Source organism: Marmota monax, unplaced genomic scaffold, assembly GCF_021218885.2.
Source record: "Marmota monax isolate L192 unplaced genomic scaffold, Marmota_monax_Labrador192_F-V1.1 WCK01_AAM20220418_F8-fsc00004, whole genome shotgun sequence".
NCBI classification, from domain to species: domain Eukaryota; kingdom Metazoa; phylum Chordata; class Mammalia; order Rodentia; family Sciuridae; genus Marmota; species Marmota monax.
The window spans coordinates 20,146,488-20,174,269 of record NW_026692881.1 but is presented as its reverse complement, the minus strand read 5'-3'; the positions used below and the strand labels follow the sequence as shown (position 1 = coordinate 20,174,269).

Below are 27,782 nucleotides of genomic sequence, written 5' to 3'. Positions count from 1 at the left end.
TTTTTTTTTTTTAGATTTAAAATACTCTTGGTAAATTCTCTAGGGGAAATTCCCATACTTCATATATATTCTTGTATAGAGCCCAAATTGCTGATATCACATCTCGCCACAGGGTCACCATGTACAATGGAGTTCTATTATAGAGTTCTATTACAGAGTTGTCTATTATAGAGTTGTCTGTTATAGAGTTCCTTCATGGGGCCCATTTGGGAGAAGCAGTAGAGGATGATGCTCCCTGACCCTTACCCACTTTCATTTCTAACAGTCACCACCTGCACTCTTTGTCCAATGGCTGCCATCAAGCTGACAGAACCTGCTTTGTCAGTAGGCAGAGAGAACCAGAGGGTCCCTCCAGAGCAGCAGTCCTTGGTCAATGATTGACAGCAAGGGGATATAAATACTCCTGCTTTCTTAACCCTGACGGGGAGAATTCTGGGATGTTATGACATGGCCTCTAGAGCTCCCTGCAAGATGAAGCCAAAGTCTCCCAACATGGAACTCAACTCAAGATCACATCCTTGCTTGGCCTCCTTCCCTTGCCCGTCTCATCTTCCCACTCTCATAATGCATCACCTACATAGCCATCAATATCTTTGGTCTGCTTCGGGAGAACCCCACCAGAGACAGGACACTGTCCTTGGTGGACTGAAGATGCTCCCCACTAAGTCCCACTTCCCTGTATAGTCTGAACAAACATCTTGGGCCATTAATACTCTTGCTTTCACAGGGGGAATCTTGGTCCCTTTGCACAAATGGAATATTCTAAAGATCCACTGGCATGGTTCTCATTCATCCTGAGCTACTTACTACTCAACACCTTTTTAAAGATTACAGAGATCAAGCTATTGTGAGAGAGGTGACCAGTAAGTCCTCAGTGTCCCCACATAATGTGAAACAGTGAGCTGGTGCCCAAATAAATGTGGTCTTGACAAAAATAAAACACAGTGGGTTCGATGGGTTAAAAAGTTTTCTGGAGCCTGAGAGCCAAACGGGTCCCTGTGCTAAACAACCCCATGCTCAAGCATGAGGTCTAGAAAGGCGAATCCAGGATGCCAGTCCTGCCCCCTCATTTTAGTCTTCATTCCTCTGAATCAAATCCTTATGTTAAATATTTCTCAAGGTAGTTTTAAACTTTAATTACATCCACTACTAAAGCAAAGATCAGAATCTCAATAAAGGTTCTTTTTTTATTTTTTATGCTTGTTTATTGGCATGTGTCTTTGGAATAGATTTTCCTACCCTAGGCCTGAAAAGAAATTCCACATGGATATCCTTCTCAAAACATTTTTTAAATACTTGAGAGCCTGTTCTTCTTTCTCACGTCATGTAATGACTTGTTAATGAGGAATAATTAAAACTAGATTCTCAGTAATGAGAGGAGATACACTGCATCTCAAAAATATTTTAAAATATAAAACTTTCAATTGCACAGATATCTATAATAAATAAATGAAGATCTAAAGCTTCACTCATACAGAGTATCTAAATCTGGTACATTTCAAATCAATTGATGTGGTTGCAACAAAAAGATCACTTTGTGCAATATGGCAGCCTTATTGAGTAGAATAATGATCTGCCAATATCCTCACAGTCCAAGTGAAACATCTTCACTCTTTTACGTACATGACTATGACAGTTCTGCATTCCTTTCCATCCTGGAATCTGGGCACCTGATTTCTCTAAATATCTCTGATCCAAAGGATATAAAAAGAGATTCTGCCAAAATGTTCCAGAGCAAATTTCATGAGCTGTTTAACCCAACCCAGCCAACAGCTTCCAGTTAGGACTTCGTTTTGGATGTCTTGCTGAGGGGAAATCCACCCCCGGTGAAGCGAGGGCCTGTGGGTTCGGCCACTGAGATGCTGTTGTCTACGGGTATTCTGTTCTTGTTTCTGTAAGAGAGGAGGAGAGAGTTAGCTTCCTTAACATCTTTTTCCTCTTCTAAATTTGATATTCTGGTAAGTTCCAAGGGTGAGTGAGTCACCAAAAACAATGTTGATTAAAGCTTCTAGTTTTAGATAAGGTGGTTGTATAAATCTAATTAGGTGTTTGCTGATAACACAAAGAATCAGTGGAAGACAATTAAATGTGAAATGTGCTCTCCTAATGTTGATCTAAATATGGACAGAGGACCTCATTATAACTCTAACACTGTGAATTTGGTGGCTTTCTGACTTGTAAACATCTTTCTGTTTAAAAAAAAACATTAGTTTAGTCCCAAAGATCAGTCAGAAGAATCTTTCTCTTGGCTCAATTACAATGGCAGAGTCATCATTTATCAACTGGTACATTCCAAAGTTCTGGTGAAACTTACAAATGAGTTATCTTCATCAAAACTGGACATTTATAAAAATAAAAACTTTCCTTAACTCTAGACAAGCAACAGTTATTACTAGAAATAACTTAAGACCCAAGAAAATTTGGGGGAGATAAATAAGGTAGGTTTTTTGTGTTTTTTTTCAACAGATCAAGGAATCATTCCCTAAAATCTACAATGTGTTTTCTATATGGATCTCCTCTGAACACACACACACACAGCACACACACACTCACACACACACACACACACACACACACAAACTGCATAATTAGCTCAGATTTACACAAGTTGCCTTTTGTGTCACTAAGGGTCTTATAGAAAACACCAATGGAATCCATTTTAAACAAAAATTAAGCGAATTAAACTACAGCTAAGACCAAAATCAATTAGATTGGACGACTATAGATGGTTTACCCTATGGGAACAAACTCTGTCTTTGGGGAAAGAATCTAACTGGTACAGCAAATTGTAGACCAGTTTGGGGAGCTGGGTTGGTGTGGGAGTAAGGAGCAGGAGGGGTGTAAGTGACAAAAAGGGTGTTTGGGAAAAATGAGAGAAGGCAGAAAGGTAAAAAATGCTATGAGTAGCTATTTTATAAAGGGCATGTGTGGGGAGAACATCCACAGGGAGAAGTCTAAATTATTCCATTTGGAAAGATCCTGGAGAGGATTGGGTAATCAACCCAGCTGTCTCTTAGCAGAACTGATTTCATTATTGTGAAAAACCATCCTCCACAAATAGGACAAAAGCTTTCTCCCTGAGTGGATCCAGCAAAGAAGGCTCCTCCATGTACTTTGGCAACTCGTCCAGCTTGTGATTGGTCTTAGACGTGAGCAGTACCCGCTCCCCCTTCCCCTGCACTCTCTCGCCTTAAATAACCTAAATTTTCCTTTCTGAAGGAACTTGGGCTTAATGCTTCTGGCTTGGTCTAAGCTGACTAATGGGAATACTGTCTCCTTTGCATTATCTTCTTAATGTATTTATAGACCATTATAATGACTCCCTGCAGCCTTCCTCCTTCCAGTCTAAACTTTCTCAGCACTTTTGTTCTTGCCTCTGCATATTTTTCTGTAGCACCTTAATCTTTTTTTCACTGTGCTCCTATGCACTCATCTGTCTACCAGTGTATGGATCCCCCAACCAGATGGAAGTACCAGTGAAACCCTAAGCAGCAGGTCAGAGTGCCTACAAACGGTGAACATTTAAGGACAAGAAGAGGACAAGTACAGGAAAAGATTCCAGAGCAGCACTAGCCAATAGGTCTTTCTGCAGTAATGGAAAAGCCCTGAATCTAACCCACAGGCACATGTGGCTACTGAGCATTTGAATTTTGGCTATAGCAACCGAAGAACCAAATTTTTAATCTGATTTAAGTGTGATTCATTTAAATTTAAATAATCATCAATGGCAGATGGCTGGGGCAGAGTTCTAGTGGACAGGCCATCGAGAAGGGTGGAGCCAGCAGGGAGGCCACTCAACATTGTGTAACCAGCTAACAATGGGGTGGTCAGTAAGGTCAAAGAAGACTAAGCCAAACCCCAGAGCAAAGGCAGGGAACTGAACCAGCTCTAGGAAGATGAATAACCATTTAGCCAAACCAGCTGTTTGGAACTGTGTCATCTAGACCACTGGTCTTCAGCTGAGCTCTGTGAGCCCTTGAAGATGAGTAAGATGACCCACTGGTGGTAGAAGGAAAGTATCAGAGATTCTACTTATGCTTTTATCTTTTAAAATTAAAAAAAAAACTTTTTACCTTATTAACAGTTGCAAAATGATGATAGTACTTGCAAGTAATTTATAAATTAAAATATATAGGAGGTAAATTTAAAACTATTCTAAGACAAAAAAATTTATTTAAAAAATATGTATACGAAGGAGAGAAACTGAAAGTTTTAAGAATCTTTTACTGACCAGTGAGAACCACTTCAAGACCACTGAGCTAGTCCGTGGGAACTGGCCATGTTGACATTTTATATGCAGCATTTCCATGTCCTTAAAGAAACCTACAGTGTTGCCACTGCACTGTTCATTTAATTCACATCATTTATTTCAGTGATTCTCAAACTCCCGTGTACATGAAAATCACCTGCGGGGTTTGTAAAATCACAGATTGCAGAGGCCCATCCAGAGCCTGCTGGATCCAAACTTCTGGAAATGGAGCTTGGGAACCTGCATGTGTTTTAAAATGTCACTAGAGATTCTGATTCTCACTACAGTGGCTAGCCCACACGTGAAGAGAGACATGTCTGAATTACAGCAGTATTTTACTCCACCAAGAAGTTGGCATCTGAATGAGGAATGGGGGAATACTCTGATTTACAAGAAGGGCAGATCTTAACTGGCAAATGAATTTGCATCCAGTTACTTTATATGCTGTTTGCCACTAACGGATCACGGACAGATGCAGTCAAACCGTATTTCACCATGTCCCTGAAACATCCATGTGGATGAAATACCAAACATGACTTTCAACCCATCATATGAGTCATGACAGAATTAACTGGATGGTTTCTGGCAATGTCATGCATTCAAACTGAGTTTCAAACCTCTTGATTCATTCTCTCAGCCTTCACCCCTCACCCTAGAATCAGGCAAATGACAATAACAAAGTGAAGGGAAGGTTTACTTGTCAACATGCAAGTAAACCCATCAGAAAACCCATTTTCTGAACCCAAAATGTTAACCTCACGTTTGCATTATTATCTGCTAGGAGAAGACTAACTCATGGCAACCCCACCACAGATACTGAAATCTGTTACTAGACATAGGAGCTCTTCAGAGACAGTTGATCTAAAATGTAGGAACTATTAGAATTACAGTGGTAAAGCTTAAAATATTACTTAAAAAGAACTCTTTTATTAAGCCCTGCTCCCTTGGCAAAAGGGCCAAGGGAGCAGGGCTTAATAAAAGAGTGCATGTGGTTTCAATTGTGAATATGCTTCAGCCTGTAAAAGGCTGATTTTGAACTTCATTTGCAAACATAGTCCTGGCTGGTTATCTCCATACTGTGACAGGGAGCCGGGGTGTCACAGTATGGCTCCCTGTGCCATGTTGGATCCACAGGTGAACAGATATTCGTGGATTCCTTTTAGGTCCTAAGAAGGGGCCTCAGGATTGGAAGAGACTCTGATCTTGCTCTAATCCAAACCCAGTTAGTGTCCCATGGAATGTCATTTGTTCACCTTGCAACTTAGTTTACCCTAAAGAAAGCTGCAACTCTCTGAATATTCACCAAATATTTTCTTATGAGCAGCTAACTGGCACAACAAAATTAAAACATTTGATCAGTTCTTACTTCAGAATGAGTTCTTTACGTTTCTGAGCCAGGTATTTCTTCTTTAAATTCATCAGTTCATTGCCAAGTTTCTCGATCTCATACTTATATTCTTGGCTCTGTGACTCATACATATTCAATTCTGAAGACAAAACCTAACGTGGCAAATAAAGCAGCATTAGTCAAAATATCCAAAATGAGACATCATCCTTTTCTGAAAAACCTTTTTAATCCGCTACCATTTACCTCAGTGGAGCTAAAGCACAAAACAATGCCTAGGTTTAACAGGGAAATGCTTCCCAGCGCAAGGTCCGTGACTGTGTCAACACCTGGCTGAGGGCTGAAGACTCATAATCAGGTGACAAACTGTAATGAAATGTCATTCCCCTGATTAAAAGGAGAACTCTCCAGAAACATTCAAACTGGCTCAGATGGATGGTATGTGTTTCAAGGAATATTGTGATTAGGGACAGAAAAACTCCCAGATATACTCTCTAAACCTGCTTTTAAAACCTTAAATAAAAGAAAAGAAGCTCGAGAAAAATATCACTTGGGAGTGTGATTCATTAGAGGATCATGTAAGAATCATTCTTTGGTGATTGAACCCGAGGGTGCCTAATCTCTGAGCCACATCCCCAGTCCTTTTTATATTTTATTTAGAGACAGAGTCTCCCTGAGTGGCTTAGGACCTCACTAAGTTGCTGAAGCTGGCTTTGAATCCTCCGGCCTCAGCCACCCAAGCCACTGGGATTACAGGCACGTGCCACTGTGCCCAGCAAGAACTATTCTAAAATCATCCTGACACTGCCAACTAAGCATTCAGTCTATTTGTTTGCCAAGGTCATTTTGCCAAATGTTTATGACCTCTTTACTGGGTCATAGACAGTATGTTGTTGATACATCCCCCTTCATCGCAGTACTGGGACTCTTATCTCTAAGAAACAGAGCCATGATAAGTGCACAGGAGAGCCCAGTGCAAGACAGGCTGTGATACGAAGGCTGACTGCCCACCTGCCATGGCCATGCGCAATAGGGACTACTGGCCTCAGGCTGGACGAGAGCAGGAATCGACTCATCCAGATGGGACAGAAAGCATGTCCAAGCGAGGTGTGCTTCCCACCAAACCAAGCTAGGAAGGGCAGGTAGTTGTTCTAAGGGACATGCAATAGACTCCATTTAATTTTCCTCTTGCTTGCTATTTTTAAAGATTTGCACAAAAGAGACACATTCACCTTTTGAGCATTCATCTGCTTCCCAACTCTTTTCCTCTTTATTTCTGTGAAAATGGTTCTGACCTTGCTCTCATGAGCTCAAGAACACGTTTTCATGTTGGAAGAAAACCTGCCTCAATAGTTAAGTGTCTATAAACAAAGATCCTATTTCTAAATAACAAATGAGGAATTTCCTTGGAGTCCAGATGATGATGTTGAGCTGTCCAGACATCTGAGGTATACCACATCCCTGAGAACCTCTCCTGTGGAGTGTCACACTTCATTCTGAGCAAAAACAGGGATTTTCTGAGATAAAGGGTTAAAGTAACAAAAGGCCCCCGCGAGAGCCATTCACTGCCATCCAGAGCTAAGTGAGGATAAGACATTCAATTTTCTGATCTATATCCATCCTGAGAAAATGAGAAAATAATTTTCTATTTTGTTTGAAATATTCAATTGTTTCTAGGAACAAAAATAATCGAAAGTGTATGCCTTATGCAAAAAAAGAAACCCTCAAATTATGTCTCAGACTGTTCACTTGAAATGAACATTCAGAGTAATCTGGATATGAATGTTCTCATTAGACTTCTGTTTCATCTGCCCTTTTTACTAAAAGGACGTGATTGTACAAAGTCCTACTTTTGAAAGGCTCAGTGCTCTATCAGTAGGGAGGCATCTATTTTACCCCAAGAACAGAAATAATGACAATTACCCTCCCTGGGCAGTTAAGTGCCGGAAGTCAGCTGGCAGATGCTGCATCATGTGGTTGTGTGGGTGCAAAACTTCCCTGGCACACCAAGAACATGGAATACGCCCTTAGGAGGTAAAGCTCAAATTATCCTGTGAGCACAGATGATTTTTGAAAAAATTTACCAAAGTCACATAGAATAGTGAAATATCCCATCTCTCCAACTGAGGTTCTTCTGTCAATCAGAAGGGAATTACACTAACAAAATTCTTGCATGATTTTATTTCCCTTTCATGAATACTTATCTGACACACGGTCATGAAGGGTGCTGGGGAGGAGCCTGAGCTTCGAGTTCATTCTTGATGGAACAGCAGAAACCTGCTTTGGCACAGGGGTCTGCTTTGGTTGTTAAAGGTCTCCCCTGCTTCTTTCCTCCATTCAAATTCTCTAAATCATCTTGCAATTATACACATAAATCCTGTCCCCACCAATTTCCATCCCATTGCTTTCATCCTCTCTCGCCACCCCACCCCCCAACCCTTTCCTCGAATGCTCACCTCCTTCTGGAAAGGAAGGTGTTTAATGAGCTCTGAGAAAGCTGATCTGCATGGAGCGTGGCATGTGGGAGACCAGCTCACTGTGCCACTGCAGTGGACAGGTCCAGGTGTGTCCCCTGAATGTGGACGCCCTCTGACCAGCCAGCCAAGCGCAGAGCCTGCCACTTACTTTAAGCTGCTTGGTCTTCTCCCGCAGGGTGTGCCGGTAGATCTGGAGCTGTTCCGCAGCCTCGGGGCCAGGCTGCCGGGCCAGGATGTGCTTCAGTTCCACGTACAGTTTCTCCTTTTCCTGGTGGAGAGTGTAAACCCAGAGCAGGGATAAACACCCAGACCAAACAGGGAAAGCGACTTTCCCAGCTCGCCAGGAGGCTTCCAGGCCTAAACTACATTCAGCATGAGTCAAACCAGTCCATATCTAGGGTCCAGGCTGTGCTCAGTACTTGGATACAAATAACAAGACAAATGAATAAGAGAAAGTCCCTCTCTACCTGGGCACAAGATCACACAACTGAGACCATCTCAACAAAGTGCTGTAACCAATGAAAGCCAGCAGTGACTATGACTGCGGAGGTGGGGGGGGGGTTGTAAAAATGTCATTTGAGTATCCCCTCTAAACACGAGTGTCCCCCAAGCTAAGAAAGAGAAGAAATTTTTAGGCCAAAGTTCTATGATAGGACAGGGGTACAGTAGATCCAGCTCAGGCAAGAGCACAGAGCAGGAGCTGGGGAGAAGTGGAGAGAAGAGCCCGGCATGGGTGAGACCAGGCTGTGTATGGGTCCACATTCTGCAGGCTACCGGAAGCCAAGATGAGCCGTGCCTGCACTTGTCTTTGGAAGAATAAGTCCAGCGGCAAAGCAGAGGGCAGGAGAATGTCAGGGGCCCCAGAACCAACAGAGGATGAAGAGAGCTGTACCTGAAGTGCCTAGGAAAGAACAGAAGCAGATCAGAAGACACTGCCGAGGTAGAATCCCAGGGACGCGGTCAATGATCAGACAAGTGAGGAAGGACGGGACCGGGGCCAAAATGACCCCAAAGTCTCTAAGTGGGCCCCTGGGGTGAGGGAGGGGAGAGGTGATGGGGACAGATGCAGTGAGACTAGATGAGGAGCAGAAGTCCTTCAGAGAAAGGTGCCTGCCAATCAGAGGGTGAAGTCACGCTGAGCCCTCTGGGAGAGGAGCTAAAATGCCACCCATTACTGAGCAGCAAGAGGCTAGCTGGGTCAGAACAGCTGGGTCTTTGAGAGAACAAGAATAAAAGGGGCAGGTAAAGGAAAGAGATCAGAGAAAGAAAATGAGGGAGAGAAGTGAACATCCCCCCAAACCAAGAAAAGGAAGATGATTAAAAAGGAAGAATCACTTGAGTGGTCAGTGGCCTCAAGTGAGGGACAGAGAAGCAGCAGCAGGACTGCCGACAGCCTTTGACGTGGTCATCAGGACCTCATGGCTGACATCACTCAGAAAGGCTGCAGGAACATCTGGGGAGCAAAAAACCACAGGTTGAAGAAAGTGAGCCTTTTAAGAAATACGTGGGGGAAGAAAAGAGATCCAGACACCTTTTCAAGGAAGAATTAGGTAAAAACCCAGGAAAACGAGACAAAGTTGGCAAATCTGTAGGACTATAAGAAAGGATTCCCTGGAACCTAAAAGCAGATCAGATTTCCATAATGTAACTTAAACAATAAGCAATACAGAATTCTCATTTGTATTCTAGAGTCTTCGGGTATCACATACAAGCAGATGTTTTCCTAATGCAGCTCGATTCTATGTTCCTAAATCTCTAAATATTGATGAAGACTCGTGTGGCTACTCATTACTCTTTGTACATACTTACTTCCTTAAGTTAATTACATTGTTTAAAAAAAAAATCTATAAATATAAGCCCTCTTGTTAAATGAAACATCCAGTCAAATGGAAACTAATTTCTACCTGGAGCTAAGTAATCTTGGCATTGTCATCAAATAATCTTTTTTTTTTGCCATGGCACTTAAAAAACATTTTTTAAAAACAGGTAAAATTCATTAACGAGGCACTGTTACCATTTGTTTCAGTTTTTCCTCTCCCTCAGCCAAATTACAGAAACTTAATTATAAAGACAGCTCTACCTACAGAAGAGTGTTTGCAACTTAAAATGAGTTGGATAGAATAAGCTTCTAGAGAAACATATCTTTAAAAAAAATAGTACTTGCCATTTAAGACATAATTCCGCAAAAGGCAAGGAACCCCAAAAGCCTGTGCTGAAGAAAACCTGAACAAATAGAATTAGAAAGTGGTGGTTTTCCTTTGCTGTATGACACCTCTGTCACACCTCACAAAATCATCTTCACAGTAAGTGGGTATAGCAAGCAATGAGAAAGATATCAGGAGGTGAGTTTATTTTCTATAGCCACTTAACGCCTGCTCTGTTGAAAAAAATAACACTCTGACAAGGCTTCAAGATTCAATTTGGAGAGGGTAATACGTATGTGGAGAAGCCGGCGAAACTGTTTTATCCAGTTCTTTCAGCCTGCCTGTCCTTATTCCAGAGTATAGAGAGACTTGAAAAGCAAAGCACCTCACAATGACAAAGAGGAAACAATCTAGTTTGGGATATGATAATGTCTTAAGCTGAAAAAAAAAAATCTTCCCATGAAATGTTTCTCTTGTGTGACTCCTTTCAATTACCTGGTAGGTAGGGAGCAGAGAGACATAGGGAAGAAAGTTTGGAGGAAGAGATTATGGTTGCCTCGCTTCATCGGTGAGCCTCCCGGTGTCAGTGGGAATTAAAGGTGCATCCAAGGTCCCTCGACCTGGATATTGCCTTGGCTGGGATATAGACAAGAATCACTTTTCTCATACAACACTTCCTCTGGGGCTTGAAGGTATGCAATCACCCTGAAAATCTGGATCCAATGGAGCTACAAAATTCCTGAAGACAACAGATAATATCAAAAGAAGACCTGAACCAGTAGGTGCCATCAGTTCAAAGTCAGTAATGGGTATAGGAAGTAAAAGGTGACCAACTCCTCTCCTGACCACCTGAACCAGCCCTGCCCATGTCTTCCAACAAGAAATGCAGTCTTGACACAGAGCGAACAATGCTGTCCTTCACTCTCCTGTCTTATTTCAACACTTCCATCTCCACCCCCACCAAATGTACTGAAACGGATTTATTCTAAAGAATAACTGAGCAACCCAACAGTGAGGGCCCACAATTATGGAGAAAAGTGAAGAAACTGAATGACCATTAAAACTGAGTATTCAAAGGGTGCTGAGAGCTAAATAACCCAGGACAGATGTTGTCCATGTGTCCATGATTGTGGAAAGAGAATGCCAAGTGAAGCTTCAGGGGCTAAGATGTGGGATACAGGAAAAGTTGTGGCAATGGTGGGCAGAGGCCAGAGTGCTCAGCAGGCTTTAGTGTGGGTGGATTTGGGTCTATGTTTGCAGTGGAAACCCTAACTGATAAAACCAAAGTGAAGTCTGGTCAGCATTAACATTCTAACCACGTGTCTCATACAAATTTTTATTTTGGGAGAACGTGCTAGTAATTTAGATAAATATGGAGAGCTTGATGGATTGAAGGTCTTAAGTACGATTGTCTTCCAATTTATTTCTCTCCTAACCCTCTACAAGGGCCAACCAAGCTCTTCAAACATTGTGCAATGGTGTGTATAATAACCCCATTTAGAGACAAAGCATGCAATTCTATTATAAAGAGAATCTATCTTATACAACAGAGACTCATTAGCTGTCCGATGTGTATTGTCTCCATAAGCCAGCAGTGGCAGAACCAGCTGCCTCATAATACATATCCTGTCCTTCTTCATTAAGCCATATCCATTTCTCTTTAAACCCAGTCAATTAATTTGTCACTTGGTTAGAAGCACCATATGTCAATGAAACATCATAAGAAAATCATAAATAGTTTATTTCCTCACCAACAAAAGATTGCATCTTCAGGTTGGCATTTATTTATTCAGCATTTGTTCATAATACACGACCATATTACTTAGTAGCATGCTTTGCTATTTTATGAATAGCTATGCTGGAATAAAGCTAGACTATTAACACCAAGAGACTAGTTTTCTCTTTGGCTGAGCATGTGAGCACCGACCATAGTATGTCCATCCTTGAAGCAATTCTCTACCTAGGCTTTTCAGTCTTTCCGTTGAACAGACTGTCAGACACGATTATGGATTCTTTAGTTGCTAGAGAGTCTGCCAAGGTACGCTGCGTAATGGCACATCTTGTTGTAAGTCTGAGCTTGGTAAAATGGTAAGAAATTAATTCTAGTATTAGTTTCAAATAATGCTTGGTGACAGTCTACAATTCCAAAAGGAAATTTCAGATGCAAACTCATTCAGACTTTAGGTATTTGTATTTTACCTGACAAATTAAAAGTCTACACTGTAAAAAAATTATGCAAATGTGAATTCATGCTATGCTGGGAACAGTGCAGAGGAAGAAACTGAGGAGCTCAGAGAACTCCTTTCCCTACCAAACTGCAGTCTGATGATCATCGTCTGTTTAAACTTTCTGCCTTTTGCTTTGTATGTTGGGCTGAAAACAGAAGGTGGTTCATACTCAGCATGCACTTCAACACACCTTCTTCCTTGGCTTGCCTACTTGAAGCAATAACTGATCAAGAGGAACTAATTTATTCTGTTTTCATTTAAACCTATGTTTGGCAAATGCCAGTGTATTGATTCTGCTCACCCCAAAGTCAACAGTTTGCCTGGGCAAGGGTTGAGAATAATTGCCCCGCCCCTTGGGCCAGCTGACTCAAGGGAAATAGAGGCTCTCCTCCTGACCAGAGATGCTCACATAGCTAACCCACCAGGGCAAAAGCCACCTGCTCAGATGCCAGAGCACTAGATACTCCTAGGAAAGACATTCTGTCTTACCTTCGCACTAGCCTCATCCAAGGGATTCACGATGAGGTTGATTAAAACATAAAGATCTTATAACCTTGCTTCTGGGGGGAAAAAAAAGCTACTTCACGGAATATACAGAAAAGCAGCTTTTTAGATTGTTAATACATTATCTATGGACCCACTACAGTATTTAATCTTTATTAATTCATTCTTTCTCTCCAATTGAATTATGAGCCTTTGCAGTCAGAGCTATGATGGATCTCCACGTATACCTCTTACCTACTGTTGTGCTGGACTCAATCTGGGTACTCAATAAATTTATTGATTGCATTTATATTGACAGTAAACTACGCTCATTGTATTTTAGTAGCACATATATCAATAGAGTCACAGATTTATTTGTGTTAGGAACTTTTACTTGGATCGGACCAGTGGAAAACATCTTCCAACAAGCAGAATTTGCATAATCCACCCTAGAGAGCTGGTACTATGAGCCTCATCTCTTTAAACTAAATTTTCTCATTGTATCTTTCGTGGATAACTCAGGAAATCACTTGATGTACAACTTTGATCTTTTAGTCAAATGTTTTTGGAGGTTTTCTGATAGTTCAAGTGGTTCCAAATACTTTTTTCTAGTTCATCAGACTTGCAAATGAATTTAGGTTAATTGACTCTGAAACCAGTACCTGTACACACATGTACATACTGATCCATATAAATATGACAATGTAAGCATACCTCTGAAACTATCTTCCTTAACTAAATAACACTTTGACTTTTTAAACAACTTCCTTAAACAGAAATCCTAATTGCACCCATAACTCAGTTCCAGAAGTTTTTTCATAAAGAATACATTTTTGCCTCTGCTTGGTTTCTATTCCTTTTCCTTTCCCCCATGCCTGTCCATAATTCTAAACTAAAAGTTAAAGCCAGATTTAAAATTTTAAGCAAATTACTCCCCCCATCCCATATCAGAGCAATTCCAGAACACTGCCTAATAACGTATCTGGAAGTACCTGTTTTTATTAGCAGAAAAATTAATTAGAAACTCTGTACATTTCCATCCATCTTTGGAAAAGGAAAAAAAAATAATGGCTGATACCATGGGGCCTTCTTGTTTATTGGCTTTATAACAAAAATGTCAGCTAAACTGAACCCTGGACCCATCTTATTTATGATGTCATGAAGCAGTAAAGCCCCCTGGAGAGGGTGGGAGATGCTGGAATTGGGGATGAAACTAAATTACACAGTTGAATTCTCTGTGAGCAGGGAACTAGTTGGTTACACAGTGGTTCTTGGCTCTGGATATAGATGATTAAGTGTTTTATGAGGCATAGGAGAAATTTGCATGCACTAACCTTCACCATTTTTGTAACAATAGGAAAAATGCTTCTGGCACTTTCTGATACAAGCAACACAAATTTTCTTGAGAGATCCTTTTGCAAGGGATTTTATTTCCAAAATGCAAATACATGTTTCTGAGATTCTGCACAAGTATATAATTCCCTAGACTAACCTAAACTTTGTTACTGAGACTGCTTGCTTCACCTTTGAACCTTATCTAGTAATGAGTGCATGTGAGGTATTCAATCATATTAAATCATGATAATGTTGACTTTCATTTATTTTTGGAACCAGATATTGAACCCATGGGTGCTTAACCACTGAGCCACATTCCAGCCTGATTTTTATTTTTTATTTTGAGACACATTCTCAATAAGTTACTTAGGACCTCATTAAATTGCTGAGTCTGGCTTTGAACTTGCAATCCTCCTCCGTCAGCTTTCCAAGTCACTGGGATTATAGGCACATGCCACCATACCCAGTTAGAGTTGACTTTTCTTAAAGCCATTAATTGAAACAGATCCAGAGTAATTACGTCAACTAAGTATTTATCTATGCTTTGAACTTACCATACAAACGTTAAATGAAGTCTGAAATTCTGAGGGGTTTACCATCCAGTTAAAGAAAACCAAACAACTAACTCATTGTAAGGACTGAGTAATGCCAGGTCCCCAAGGTATAATGTCCAGTACATGGGTAGGTTCAAAAGTAGAAATGATGTCCATTTGGTAGGCATAGGAAAATATTTCAGATGGATCTTGGGGAGGACTAGTTAACAGTAACCGTTGCCTTCATGGGTCAGAAGAGGTCTCCATTATCAAAGGACAGATTTAATAGATAAAGCCATTTGAAGCCAATCTCTGTGATGATTACTTTTCTAAAATGAAGTTTCTATGAATATACAGAAACAGGGCTGGGGTTGTGGCTCAGTAGTAGAGCACTTGCCTAGCACGTGCAAGGCCCTGGGTTTGATCCTCAGCATACATAAAAATAAATAAATAAAATAAAGGTATTGTGTTCAACTAAAACTAAAAAAATAAATAAATATTTTTAAAAATATATACAGAAACAGGTCTTGAGGAATTTTATAGTTATTGATATATCTGTTAAACTGATGATAGATGTAACTCATCAGTCCCCAGAAACCTTTTCTGATGACAGTATCTAACATTTTGTCTCCTATTAGGTTTTGTTAATGATAGGGGTCTGGATTCCAACCCTTGGAGCTGGATCACTGGGTAGAAATCATAATATGATAGGATAGGGAGGGTAATTATGAAAATTCATGGATGGGGATCAGATTACCAGGGAGATGGGAATGGATTCCTGCCCAACCAAATAATATGCAGGTGGGATTTTTTTTTAATTCAACTTAATTCTGTCGCTCAGTGACAGAGCACTTGCCTGGCACATGAAGACCCTGGGTTTGACCTCAGCACCACATAAAAATAAATAAAATAAATGATCCATTGACAACTAGAAAAATATTTTTTAAAAATGTCTTGATAGGATAAATTGGCATAACAGAATTGTATTTTGACTTTGTGTGTGTATGTGTGTGTATGTGTGTGTGTGTGTGTGTAAAGGGAGGGAGCAAAACAAAGACCTAATGATATATGCTGTAGGAATCTCCTTGGAAAGAGTCAGATGAGCAGATAATAAACATTGAAAGATGTTTGGGATAGTAAATAAGTAACTCACTTCTTAAAGAAAACAGAACTGGAATTGGAGAATATGTTTCCAATTAGTTATTATTGTTTTTCTTTGAAAATACTGGCTTTTTTAAAAAATGGAGGGAGAGCCTAGAGGAGAATAAGAGAGGATTAAAAGTAGACATGACTGAAGCATATATAGAAATGGAAATGCACAGAAAAATCCTATAAAGTTGTACAACTTATATGCACTAATAATTATAATTAAAGTAAGTGTCCAACTTTCATAAATAATAAAAAAAAGATTTCCTTCTTTGTTTTTATTATTGTTTGTGTTTACTTTTTATTTTTGGTTTGGGGGGAGCCAATTTAGGGCCTTATACTCCCCCAGGCAAATGCTCCATGACTAAGCTACATCCTAGCCCAGTAAAAGTGTCTTGATGGGCTGGGGCTAGGGCTCAGTGACAGAGCACTTGGCTGGCACATGTGAGGCCCAGCACCACATAAATAAAATAAATAAAAATAAATGATCCATTGACAACTAGAAAAATATTTTTTAAGAATGTCTTGATGGGATTTTTTTCTTTGAAAAACAAAATTGGTCCAAAACTCATAAGAAGGTTGTTTTTTTTAACAAAATTTACATCTTAATCATAATAAGGTATTACAAAGTGGAATAGACAATTGACGATAGTAGAAGTAGTAGTGATAATAATCAATACAAGTTAAAATGATTGAGATGTACTGACACAACTAACATTTATAGACTTCCTTCATATATCTTTCTACAACATTCTCTGAAATTTTTATTATGGATCATACAAAAGAACATATGTAACCCATACATTATAAAAATAAGATAAGTGCTCTTTATCTTAGAGTTGGGATCCCTCACCCAACTTGTAAAACAGAACATTATCAGTGCCATGAAGCTGCCTCTGTGCTTCCTCCTCCATCCCATCCCTGGGCCTACCACACCTGCCACCATCATCCAGGGACATGCCATTCCGAATCCTGCTGTTATCACTTGTTTTTTTTTTTTGTTTGTTTGTGTTTTTTTTCATACGGTCCTATCATATATCCATTATTTAGTTTTGGCCCTTATAAAAACATATCCAAGTGAGTCTAGTTTTCTTTGACTTGCTTGTTTTCCTCAACATTATGGTTCTAAGATTTATTGAACCATAAATCTTATGGTTATTATGTGTTTCTATTCACGTAGTTCATTTGATACTTCATTGGGTGAGAATTCCACAAATTACCCATTCTCCTGTCAGTGGGTATTTGGGTTGCTTCCAGGGCTTTGTTTTTATGAACCGTGATGCTATGAATATTCTTATGCATGTTCTCAAGTTCACAAGAAAAACTCTTTCTAGAACATACACCAAGGGGTGGAATCACTGCATCTCAAAGATATATGAGTGTTCAACTTTACAAGATAAGGCAAAATTATTTTTCTGAAGTATTTTATTAAACAAATCCCACTGATCTGCATTGCTTAGTATTGTCAAGCATTTCTAAAGCAAAAGACTACCCAGACTCCAGATTCACTGAGATTACAAGATATGTGTTGTTTTAAGCTGCTTAAATGTGTGGGGTTTTTTAAATATATATTTTTTTAAGTTGTAGTTGGACACAATACCTTTATTTTATTTATTTATTTTTATGTGGTGCTGAGGATCAAACCCAGGGCTTCGCACATGCTAGGCAAGCGCTCTACCGCTGAGCCACAATCCCAGCCCAATGTGGTGGTTTTTTAATGGAGCAACAGATAACTAATATGGACATCCTCACTTTCATCCCTCTAGAACCAGTAAAATGGTACTTCAGCATGGTCATGCATTTCATCTGCCTGCTTCTAAAACAGGGTCGAGCATCTTCTTCCTGTTTGCTCACCATTTGAAATGCCTCTTCACACACTTTGTCTTCCTGCTCAGAAATCTTTTGCTTATTGATTTGTAATTGTTTATATATTCTGGATATATAAAGTTTATGCCTTACTTTCTTTATGACTGATTTCTCTTAAGCAGCCAATGCTCTTCATTTGAATGAGGTTAGATCCATAATTTCTTTCATGGTTTAAAGCCTTTTGTGTTTTATTTAGGTACTCTGACCCAGTGTGTCATTTCAAAGATTTCTTTCAGCAGAAATATACAAAGGCTTCATTCACTCCTTGTAAATCTCCTGTTAATCCTCGGATATTTAGAACATTCTTTTTTGAGGTGCCTGCACTTATCCTGGTTCACTTTTCTCTTTCTTCCACCAGATCCATATTATCTATGATTCTGGCATTTTCCTAGGATTACCTGCATTGACTTCATGATGTCTGACATCTTCTGTAAGGTTTACAATTTTATTTTGCAATTACCTTGCACTGTTTTTCCCTTGTATAGTTAAGATTTTAAACACAGTGGACAATCCTACTGAAAAAAAAAAAAAGAGAGAGAGACCAGTGATGTCAGATGGGCAGGAGTTAGTGACAGGCAGCTGGGGCAGGACCTCTCAGCAGGGAACAGCCATCACGCAGGCTCTTCAGCGAATGTTCAGCTGTGACCACCTTCATTTTCCCACACAATCTCACAAGGAGAGGAAAATAGACAAAGAATACTAGAAAAGAGTCAGAGTAACAGGAGCAGCAGCTCTCACATATAGAACAGGTATTATGAATGTACCAGGCAAGGTGCTAAGATCAACGCATGTTGTTTCAATAGCTCATCGAAGTAAACCTGTGAGCTGCTTATCATTATCTCTGTCCCCCAAGCCAATGAAATTGTGGCACAGAAGTATCAGTGGCACATCCCAACCCCACAAAAGGGAAAAAAAAAACTAGAAAGTGGCAGTACCAAGATTTGAACCTATATAAAATATATTTTAGAAAATGTGAGTGTGTGTAAACATATTTCCTGCTCTTCCCCACTACATGTACTACTTCTCATAGCAGGTGGAGCCTAAAGAGAATGACACGAACAGAGGCCTAGACACAGCAACTGACAGCATGTATGACCACCAAGCAGTCCAATTCGGCTCAGCCTGCAGTGTGTGCAGGGGAGGTCTTAAGGAATGGCCTTACTAGATGAAAAGAGGACTATGTGTGTCTTGAAGGACAGGCAGACGAGCTTGTTTTCAGTAATTTGCAACAGAAAGCCATTGAGGGTTTCCTGATGTATAATACTAATAATATTAAAAATATGATATTTTATATATATTACTCAAATTATTTATAATGTAAGACATATAAAACAGAACATTTCACAGACCGAGATTAAAATGCATATATGTGTAAAAGTTCTGGTATTTCCTCCATCACTCAGTGGATTGTGGGAAGAGTTCTGTTTTAGAGAACTGGTCTACCAATATAGGGAGACCTGAATGGGGACAATGCTGGCAGGGGTGGGAGTGGGGGTGGGGGCTAAGGGAAGCAAAAACAAAAGTTTGTAAAAAAAAAAAAAAAAAGCAAGAGCATGGGAAGTTGGAATTGACATGATCCTCAACTGACGGGGACAGGGATAGGAGGAAGATGGAGGATTCAGAAGTGACTCTGGTATTTCAAGGTCTGGGGACCTGAAAAAGCCAGCCACTCTACGAATGTACATACTCAGGCCACAGAGGAGATGACTCAGGCAGAAGATGGTGAGTCCAATTTTTTTTTTCAATACTAGGAACTGAACTCAGGGTACTCTACCACTGATCTACACCCCCAGCCCTTATTATGTTTTATTTTGAGACAGGCTGATCTCAAACTTGCAATCTTCCTGCCTCAGCCTCCCAAATTGCTGAGATTACAGATGTGCACCACCATGCCCAGCAGTGAGTCCAATCTTAAAGAGCCAATAGGAGAGCTGGGGCAGTAGCTCAGTGGCAGAGCACTTGCCTCCCATGCGTGAGGCACTGGGTTTGATCTTTAGCACCGCATAAAGGTATGCTGTCCATTTACAACTACAAATTTTTTTTTTTAAAAAAAAGAGCCAATAGGACATCCTTTTGACAAGTATTAAGAAATCTGAGGCCAGAATGCAGGAGAGTCTAGAAGAACCATTTGGACTTTGTCTACCTAAAGGTGATAACTGAAGCCTTAATAAAGAATGAGATCCCTGAGAGCAAAAGCAATGTTCAAGGATATGCTCTGGAGAATGGTTAACATTTGGGGAATAGGAGAAGGTAAAAATAAAATCTAGACAGACAATCATCAGGGGGGAGAGAATCTATAAACTGCTGAGCCTTGAGAGATAAGAGGGGAGGTGAACATAGAGTGATGGCATCACATATGGTAAACCAAAAAGGGCAAGAGCTGAAATTGTTTATTCATCTACTTAAACATACATTCGTTCAACCAGTCGATCATCCAACTATCTATCCAGACAACACATGCTGATGACATGCCCAGCACTGTGCCACACCCCAGCCTTGTCACGGCTGCGTGGTGGCTGCCCTCGTAGTCACCAGCATTAAGTAACCACTGCCTGCCGGTCATTTTTTTATAAGTTATATTCAAGCCTTTTAACAATTCTGTAAATCACTGAGTTTCTTCACCTTACAGATGAGAAAACAGGTAAGTTGACCAAGTTCACTAGTCCTAGAGCTGTGAAGTAAACTCAATTCCAAAAGACCAGACTCCCTCCTGCAGAATGCACGGTTCTCAAGGAATTGAGTCCAATGGGCGAGACAGACGAATGACGCAAATTTATGTTGAGATAAGAGCAACTTTTAAGTCACGAAAATCAGAGAAGGGATATTTTTGAAAAGAAAGGCCCCCTGAGATCCCATCACCATTACATCCAAGAGTCACCTGACAGTCCATGAGTTTGTTTTCCCTGAGTCAACCACTGTCCCTGCCCCCAGAAACCTTCCTTCTTGGTGATGTGTTCAGGAGTGGGATGAACTAAGCTGTATGAGTATTAGGATTCCAGAAAGAGCAAGCCTAGGGGCACGCTTCATTCAAACCCAATTTCCTTAGACCTAAAAGGGGTTCATTCCTCAGTTCCTGTTTAAATTGTCTAACTTAGTAGGAGACTGTGAGCCTCCGACGTATTGCTCCTTTAAACCTGGGGTCAAGAGTCAGCCCAGACAGTAGACTCCCAACTTCCTCACACCAAGGTACCATTAGAGGTAGGAAATTCTACAATTCATAATATGAATGATTAATAAAAGGCAGGATGACAACAATTACTTTAAAATAGTAGTTAATCAGACACGGTGGCACATGCCTGTAATCCCAGTGGCTCGTGAGGCTGAGGCAAGATGATCGCCAGCTCAAAGCCAGCCTCAGCAACTTAGTGAGGCCCTAACCAACTCAGCAAGACCCTGTCTCAAAATATAAATGGGCTGGGGATGTTGCTCAGTGGTTAAGCACCTCTGCTTTCAATCCCTGGTACCCTCCCCCCCCAAAAAAATAGTAATTATAATAACAGTTAACATTTATTGAGCACATACCACAAGCTGAAAACCACTTTATAGACCTTATCCATGTCATCCTCACACACAAATTCCATTTTGCAAAAGAAGAAACAGGTTCACAGAGACTAAGGGATTTTTCCAAGACCATGTGCCTGTGGATTGCAGAGTAAAGATCTGAACCCATGCCAGTGTGGCTTCTTTCAATCAGTGGCCAAGCACCCTCCCTCTACCACTCTCAGTCACCAGCCAAACAAGAGGGACAGCCACAGCGGTGAGTTCAGGAGAGAACAGAGCAACTACGGGTAACTACACGAACAATCACAGCTGCACAAGGAGAGGAGATTGTGAAAGCAGCTTGTTAAAACCTACAATGGAGCCCACGAAAGGCGGCTCCCTGAAATGTCATCACCTTGGAAAATCCTTTGGAATAGTACGCCAAGTTACAATTTGAAAACAAGAAATATTCAGATGGAATTAAATGCTCAGAGTTGAAGTAACTCCAAGTAATTTTGTGATTAAATCCTAAAAGGCCTCCAAGCAACAGTGAACCGTGGCATCAGGGGAGGTGCCCAGAGCAGAAAGTGTGCCTTGGTGGCTTTGTTCCCTTGGCATCCCTGCCTGCCCATCACACTAGTCACTGCACTCCTCACCCACCAGGTTCTCTTAAGTCTAGTCATATCTTCATTGGTTTATTCAAGGCCATCTTCAACTTCTTAGCCCCATAACACTACGATAAACATCCTCGGTACAGGCATATACAACTTGATTTATTTATTTTCTCTGGATTCATTACTATGGTAGAATTTTTTTTAAAGATTTCACACTATAAGGACTTTAATATGTACTACCAAACATTTTGTTGTTCTTTTGAGTTATATGTGACAGCATATTTTGACATAATTATATAAACATGGAGTACATCTTATTCTAATTAGGACATCTTATGCTAATTAGGATCCCAGTCTTGTGGATGTACATGATGGTGAGATTCACAGTGGTGTATATTTTTCATTCTTTTGATTACTAACAAGATTATCATTTTTACAGGCTCACTAGTCATTCATGTTTCTTCCTTTGTGAACTGTGTGATTATGATATCCAACTTATTTACTGGAGTATTTTCTGCTGTCCTGAGGATGTTTCAAACTTTTTTACGTAGATAGAGCTATACTATTCTTCTCCTTTATGATTTCTGCCTTAGTGCTTCCCCTGCTTCTAGGTATGTACCAAGGAGAGATGCTCATATATACACAAGAAAACTTGTCCAGGAAGGCCCATTGAAACACTTTTGCAATAGTGAGAATTAGAAAGGAAAAAAAAAGCCAAATTAAATGTTCATCATTAAAAAAAAATGTCTATGGTACATATGTACAATGGAAGTTTCTGCAACTCCGATGTGTATCAACCTGGCTAGATCTCAAAAATACCATGTTGAGTGAGAATAAAAGGAAAGAAATGAAAAATAATGCATGCCATATAACACCATATGTAAAATATATTGAGTAATCCCAAACATTGTTTGTGGACGCATCCATCTGCAGTAAAAGCACCAAAATATAAGAGAGTATTACACATCAAATTCATGATCAACTTTGCCTCTAGGAATGCAAGGAATGAAACGAGACTTTGAAAGAGATACAAAGAAGTCTTCACCTAACCTGAAAATCTATGCACTCATTTTAAAAATCTGAAACCAAACATTAATATTTGCCATTTGGGGTGGAGAGAGGATGATATGTCACATTTTTCTGCATTAACATTTTATCAAATAAAACAAAAACCAAGAGAAAAATGAAGCTTTCTCCATCTCTAATAGTATATAAAAATTCATTTCCATTTTAGACTATAACTTTTGCAATATTTCTTAGAATTTCACATACATATCTTTTTTCAAACATAAATCCCATAACATTTGGTCCATGTTTCTGTGTTTATCATACTGTGCTATATAGTTATTTGTTTACATGCTAGTCTCCTCCACTAGACTTTGTCCACATCATCTAAAAGGACTTTGTCCAGCTGGGGTTGTGGCTCAGTGCTAGAGTGCTTGCCTAGCATGTATAAGGGCTTGGGTTCAATTCTCAGCACTACATATAAGGAAAAATGAATGAACAAATAACTCATCTAAACAATTAAACAATTCTCTGCCAGTCCCATGAAGACTCATTTAGATAACAATAAACATTCTTATTAAGAACTTAGAAGCCAAGATAGTATCCAAATAATCACCATAAAATTAACCTGTGCTGGTCAATATAGTAGCCATTTGGCCACATGAGGCTATGAAGAACTTGAGTGTACATAGTGTGTTCACACATTGCTGGTGGGACTACAAATTAATGCAACCATTCTGGAAAGCAGTGTGGAGATTCCTCAGAAAACTTGGAATGGAACAGTCATTCAACCCAGTTATCCCACTCCTCGGCCTATACCCAAAGGACTTAAAATTGGCATATTATAGCGAGGAGGCCACATCAATGTTTATAGCAGCTCAATTCACAATAGCTAAGCTATGGAACCAACCTCGGTGCCCTTCACCAGATGAATGGATAAAGAAAATGTGGTATATAAAAAAAATGAAATTATGGTATTTGCCAGTAAATGGATGGAACTGAAGACTACCATGCTAAGTGAAATAAGCCAATCCTAAAAAATCAAATGCCAAATGTTCTCTCTGATACGTGGGTGCTAACACACAATAAGACCCAGGGGCAGCGGGAGGATAGAAGTTCACTAGATTAGACAAAAGGGAATGACGGGAAGGGAGGGGAGATAGGAATAGGAAAGACAGTAGAATGAATTGGACGTAACTTTTCTGTGTTCATATAGGAATATGTGACCAGTGTAACTCCACAACCTACAACCACAAGAATAGTATCCTAATTATAATAAGTCATACTCCACATATGTATATGTCAAATATACTCTAGTGTCATGTATATCTTACAACAAAAAAATGTAGATAGTGTGAACTGTTATTTGCTGTCAGTCTTAATACACACCAGATAGTACAGACGTAGTAATGCAAAAAGGATTGTAAAATATCACATTAATAACGTAAAATTCATCCAATGTTGAAATGGCATTATTTTTAATGAATCAGGTTAATCCGTATATATTATTAAAATTAATTTCACCTGATTCTTTTTATGCTTCCTGATTGTGGCTGCCAGGAACTTGTAAATCACAGCTAGTGCTCACATTATGTATTTATTGGGCAGCTCTGAAATAGAGCAACGGGATTGCTTTGGACTGAAAACTACAGAAGGAAAAAAAAAACAGGTCTGGTTTTTCACACGTGCCTAATTCGAATGCAAACCAACCACCTCTTTATATAAATAATGGCAAGAAACTAGATGGGAAAGCATGAGGTCATTACGTTGCACAGCCGACAACTTGGAAAATCAGAGCTTACGCAAATTGTTCCATAAAGCACTTAATAAAATTTTAGGGAAGTGGAAAATTGTGTAGCAAGTTCTGTATTACAAAGTAGATTTGTTTCCAGAAGAAGAGCCTAAGGTGGGAAGGTAGAGTGGAAAACCACCACCATGAGGCAGTGGACTTTCACGGTCAAGGTCATGTTTCTCTTGCACGCACATTATCCCTGCACCAGCTCATGCTATTTCAGCGGCCCAGGGTTTATATGTTTTTTTAATGCCGTCTACTCTCAACACACCATGACCCCCGTGGTCCCACAGAGAAAGTGACCAACAAGCATCTATCTCTCAACCACTGTGAAGAGGCTACATTATCCACCTCAGTACTTAAAATTCCCCTTCCCTCATAACACACAGCGACTCTCACATCCTTGACTTCAAAAGTCCTAGGAAAACGCCTTTCATGTGCTGCCCCTCACTGTTACCATGATTATGTACCTCAAAAGCCACGAGAACTAGACTGGCAAAGACAGACCCCTGCCCTGAGCCAGGCAGAGGGGCTGGCAGAGAGAGTGCCGAGCCACAGCCCCCTCCAGCCAGCAGGAGACAAGGGCCTGCGAAGAAAAGATCAATTTTATATCTGAGGTCCTGTGCATGCCCGCCAAAGCCAGGCGCCTACAGTGAAAAAGTGGAGTGTTCTATGCATAACCCAAGGTTGACGGGCGGGGGTGCGGGGGCTCAACAGATAACAAGAAAAAAAAATCTGTTTTTAGAAAACAAAAGCAAGGGATGGTCCCTTCGTGGTCTTGAGTCATTTTTGACTCAGAAGTTCAGGTTGTGTGAGATCTGGCGGAGAGAAAGGATTTCACAAGTCAGAGAGCAACAGTAATATCCGATATCAAGGAGGAATTGAGGCTTTTCCAAATAGGTGCCATTTGGATACATATCCATTTCAGAAATAACGCCAACAGGCCCTTATAAAACAAGGACATTGTGATAAACAAATGTGAGGGATAGGGCCCAACAGGCCACAGTAGACACTGGCTTTTTTTTTTTTTCTTTTATCTGGTTGACATATGACACCTGAAACTCCACAGCCAGTTGAACATGAATGTCATTAATTCAAGAGCTGGCTGTGAAATGCTCCAACTCCATGTGCCCCGCTCTGATGCAGGCTGCTGACTGATCGTGGCCCTCCCGCCTCTGCTCTGTGCCCCGGCGGGGACCCGCCATCACCCAACCTCCCTCTCCATTCAGTCCATCAGCCTCCTCCTGCCTTCCTTGTTCTGCTTCCCCACCTCAAGTCCACAGTCTGATACTTCCCGGTGCTATCCCTCCCTGGTCCCCACCTCTGTCACAGCTGCAGGGCACTATGCCAGCACCCCTGTCCAACTGCTCAGCTCTCAAGCTACCCTGTGCCGCAGGGGTGCCATGCGGAGCTGCACAGAGTGAGGCCTTTGCCACTCAGAGCTCCAAACACTGGTGTGTTCGCTCTGCTTAGCAGCTCTCACTGTCACTTCTTCAGCCCACCCAGGCAGGTGTCCTCAGCAGGTGACCTGATCCAACCAGAGACAAGGCAGCTTAAGAGATCCTGACCTTTATCGAAAGACAGGGGTGTTCTGTCCATGTCAGATGAAGAACTAGTGATCTTCACCCTCTCTCCTGGGGTGTGTAAATGTGTGTGAATAAATATGTGTAGTCACACAGCCTGTGCCTGCTTGCCTAATTTTTTTTCCCCTCTGGGCTCACTCCTTGGACTTGTGCCTGACATCATCATGAGTCTCACCTCCCTCTCTAAAATGTTTTCCAGCGATTAGAAGAGCACATTATAGTCCATTATAGTCACTCAGAGGAGCGGAACTAAGACTAGAAAAGACAAAGATCTTGCAAGGTTTATTCTCTATATTTCTAAATCATTTGAATCTTACAACAAGAAGGTATTTCTGTTTTGTATGTGTTTTTAAACTTTTGCCCTCAAATCTGACATAGCCAAATGTCTGACACAAGTAACCTAAGTCTGCTGCCTACATTCTTTCACCTCCTGTTCCTGGTAAGCCCTGGAAAGCTAGGCCTCCATTCCCAATAACCACAGAACCAGGCTTTCCAAGGTTCTCTTGGCAGAAGCTAACAGAGATGACCTGTTCCTTCCTGAAGTTCTCCAATGCCCTTGGAGTGCCATTGAAAAATCAGATACATTTCATGAAAGACCCTGCAAACAAATGAACTCTCCCCTTTCTTATCCTAAAATCAAAGGCAGTAGGTTTGTCCAATAAGCGTTGGTGTGGATATGGGGAGAAAGGTACACTCATACACTGCTGGTGGGACTGCAAATTGGTGCAGCCAATATGGAAAGCAGTATGGAGATTTCTTGGAAAATTGGGAATGGACCCACCATTTGACCCAGCTATCCCTCTCCTCGGTTTATACCCAAAGGACTTAAAAACAGCATACTACAGGGACACAGCCACATCAATGTTTATAGCAGCACAATTCACAATAGCTACACTGTGGAACCAACCTAGATGCCCTTCAATAGATGAATGGATTAAAAAATGTGGCATATATACCCAATGGAATATTACTCAGCAATAAAAGAGAATAAAATCATGGCATTTGCAGGCAAATGGATGGAGTCAGAGAAGATAGTGAAGTTAGCCAATCCCAAAAAACCAAATGCCGAATGCTTTCTTTGCTATAAGGAGGCTGATTCATAGTGGGATAGGGAGAGGGAGCATGGAAGGAATAGACGAACTCTAGACAGGGCAGAGGGGTTAGAGGGGAAAGGAGGGGGCATGGGGTTATTAATGATGGTGGAATGTGATGATCATTATTATCCAAAGTACAGGTATGAAGACATGAATTGGTGTTAATATACTGTGTATACAACTAGAGATGTGAAAAAATGTGCTCTATATATGTAATAAGAATTGTAATGCATTCTGTTGTCATATATAAATTTTTAAAAAGATACATTTAGAGAGAGGAGCTGCAGAAGGGGAAGCCTCTAATGTGCTTATGCACATTTGCATGTGAAATGTCATCCTCTGAACAGCACACTCCACACACTCACACAATTACCTCCTTCTGCACTTTGGGAAAAGCCAAAGATGATA

General features: G+C 40.5%; 1 protein-coding gene across 1 annotated transcript in view; it reads right to left on the bottom strand.

The window, feature by feature from the left end:
- Positions 1–1,169: 1,169 nt before the first annotated feature.
- The window catches only part of Cfap58 (cilia and flagella associated protein 58), a 103,478-nt gene continuing 76,865 nt past the window's right edge, over positions 1,170–27,782 (bottom strand). Inside the window, exons 16-18 of the mRNA XM_046450449.2 lie at positions 8,220–8,339; positions 5,616–5,749; positions 1,170–1,892 (exon numbers count right to left, since the gene is read on the bottom strand). Coding sequence (XP_046306405.1) covers positions 1,781–1,892; positions 5,616–5,749; positions 8,220–8,339 — 366 coding nt within the window. The 3' untranslated portion in view covers positions 1,170–1,780. The remainder of the gene's footprint in view (positions 1,893–5,615; positions 5,750–8,219; positions 8,340–27,782) is intronic.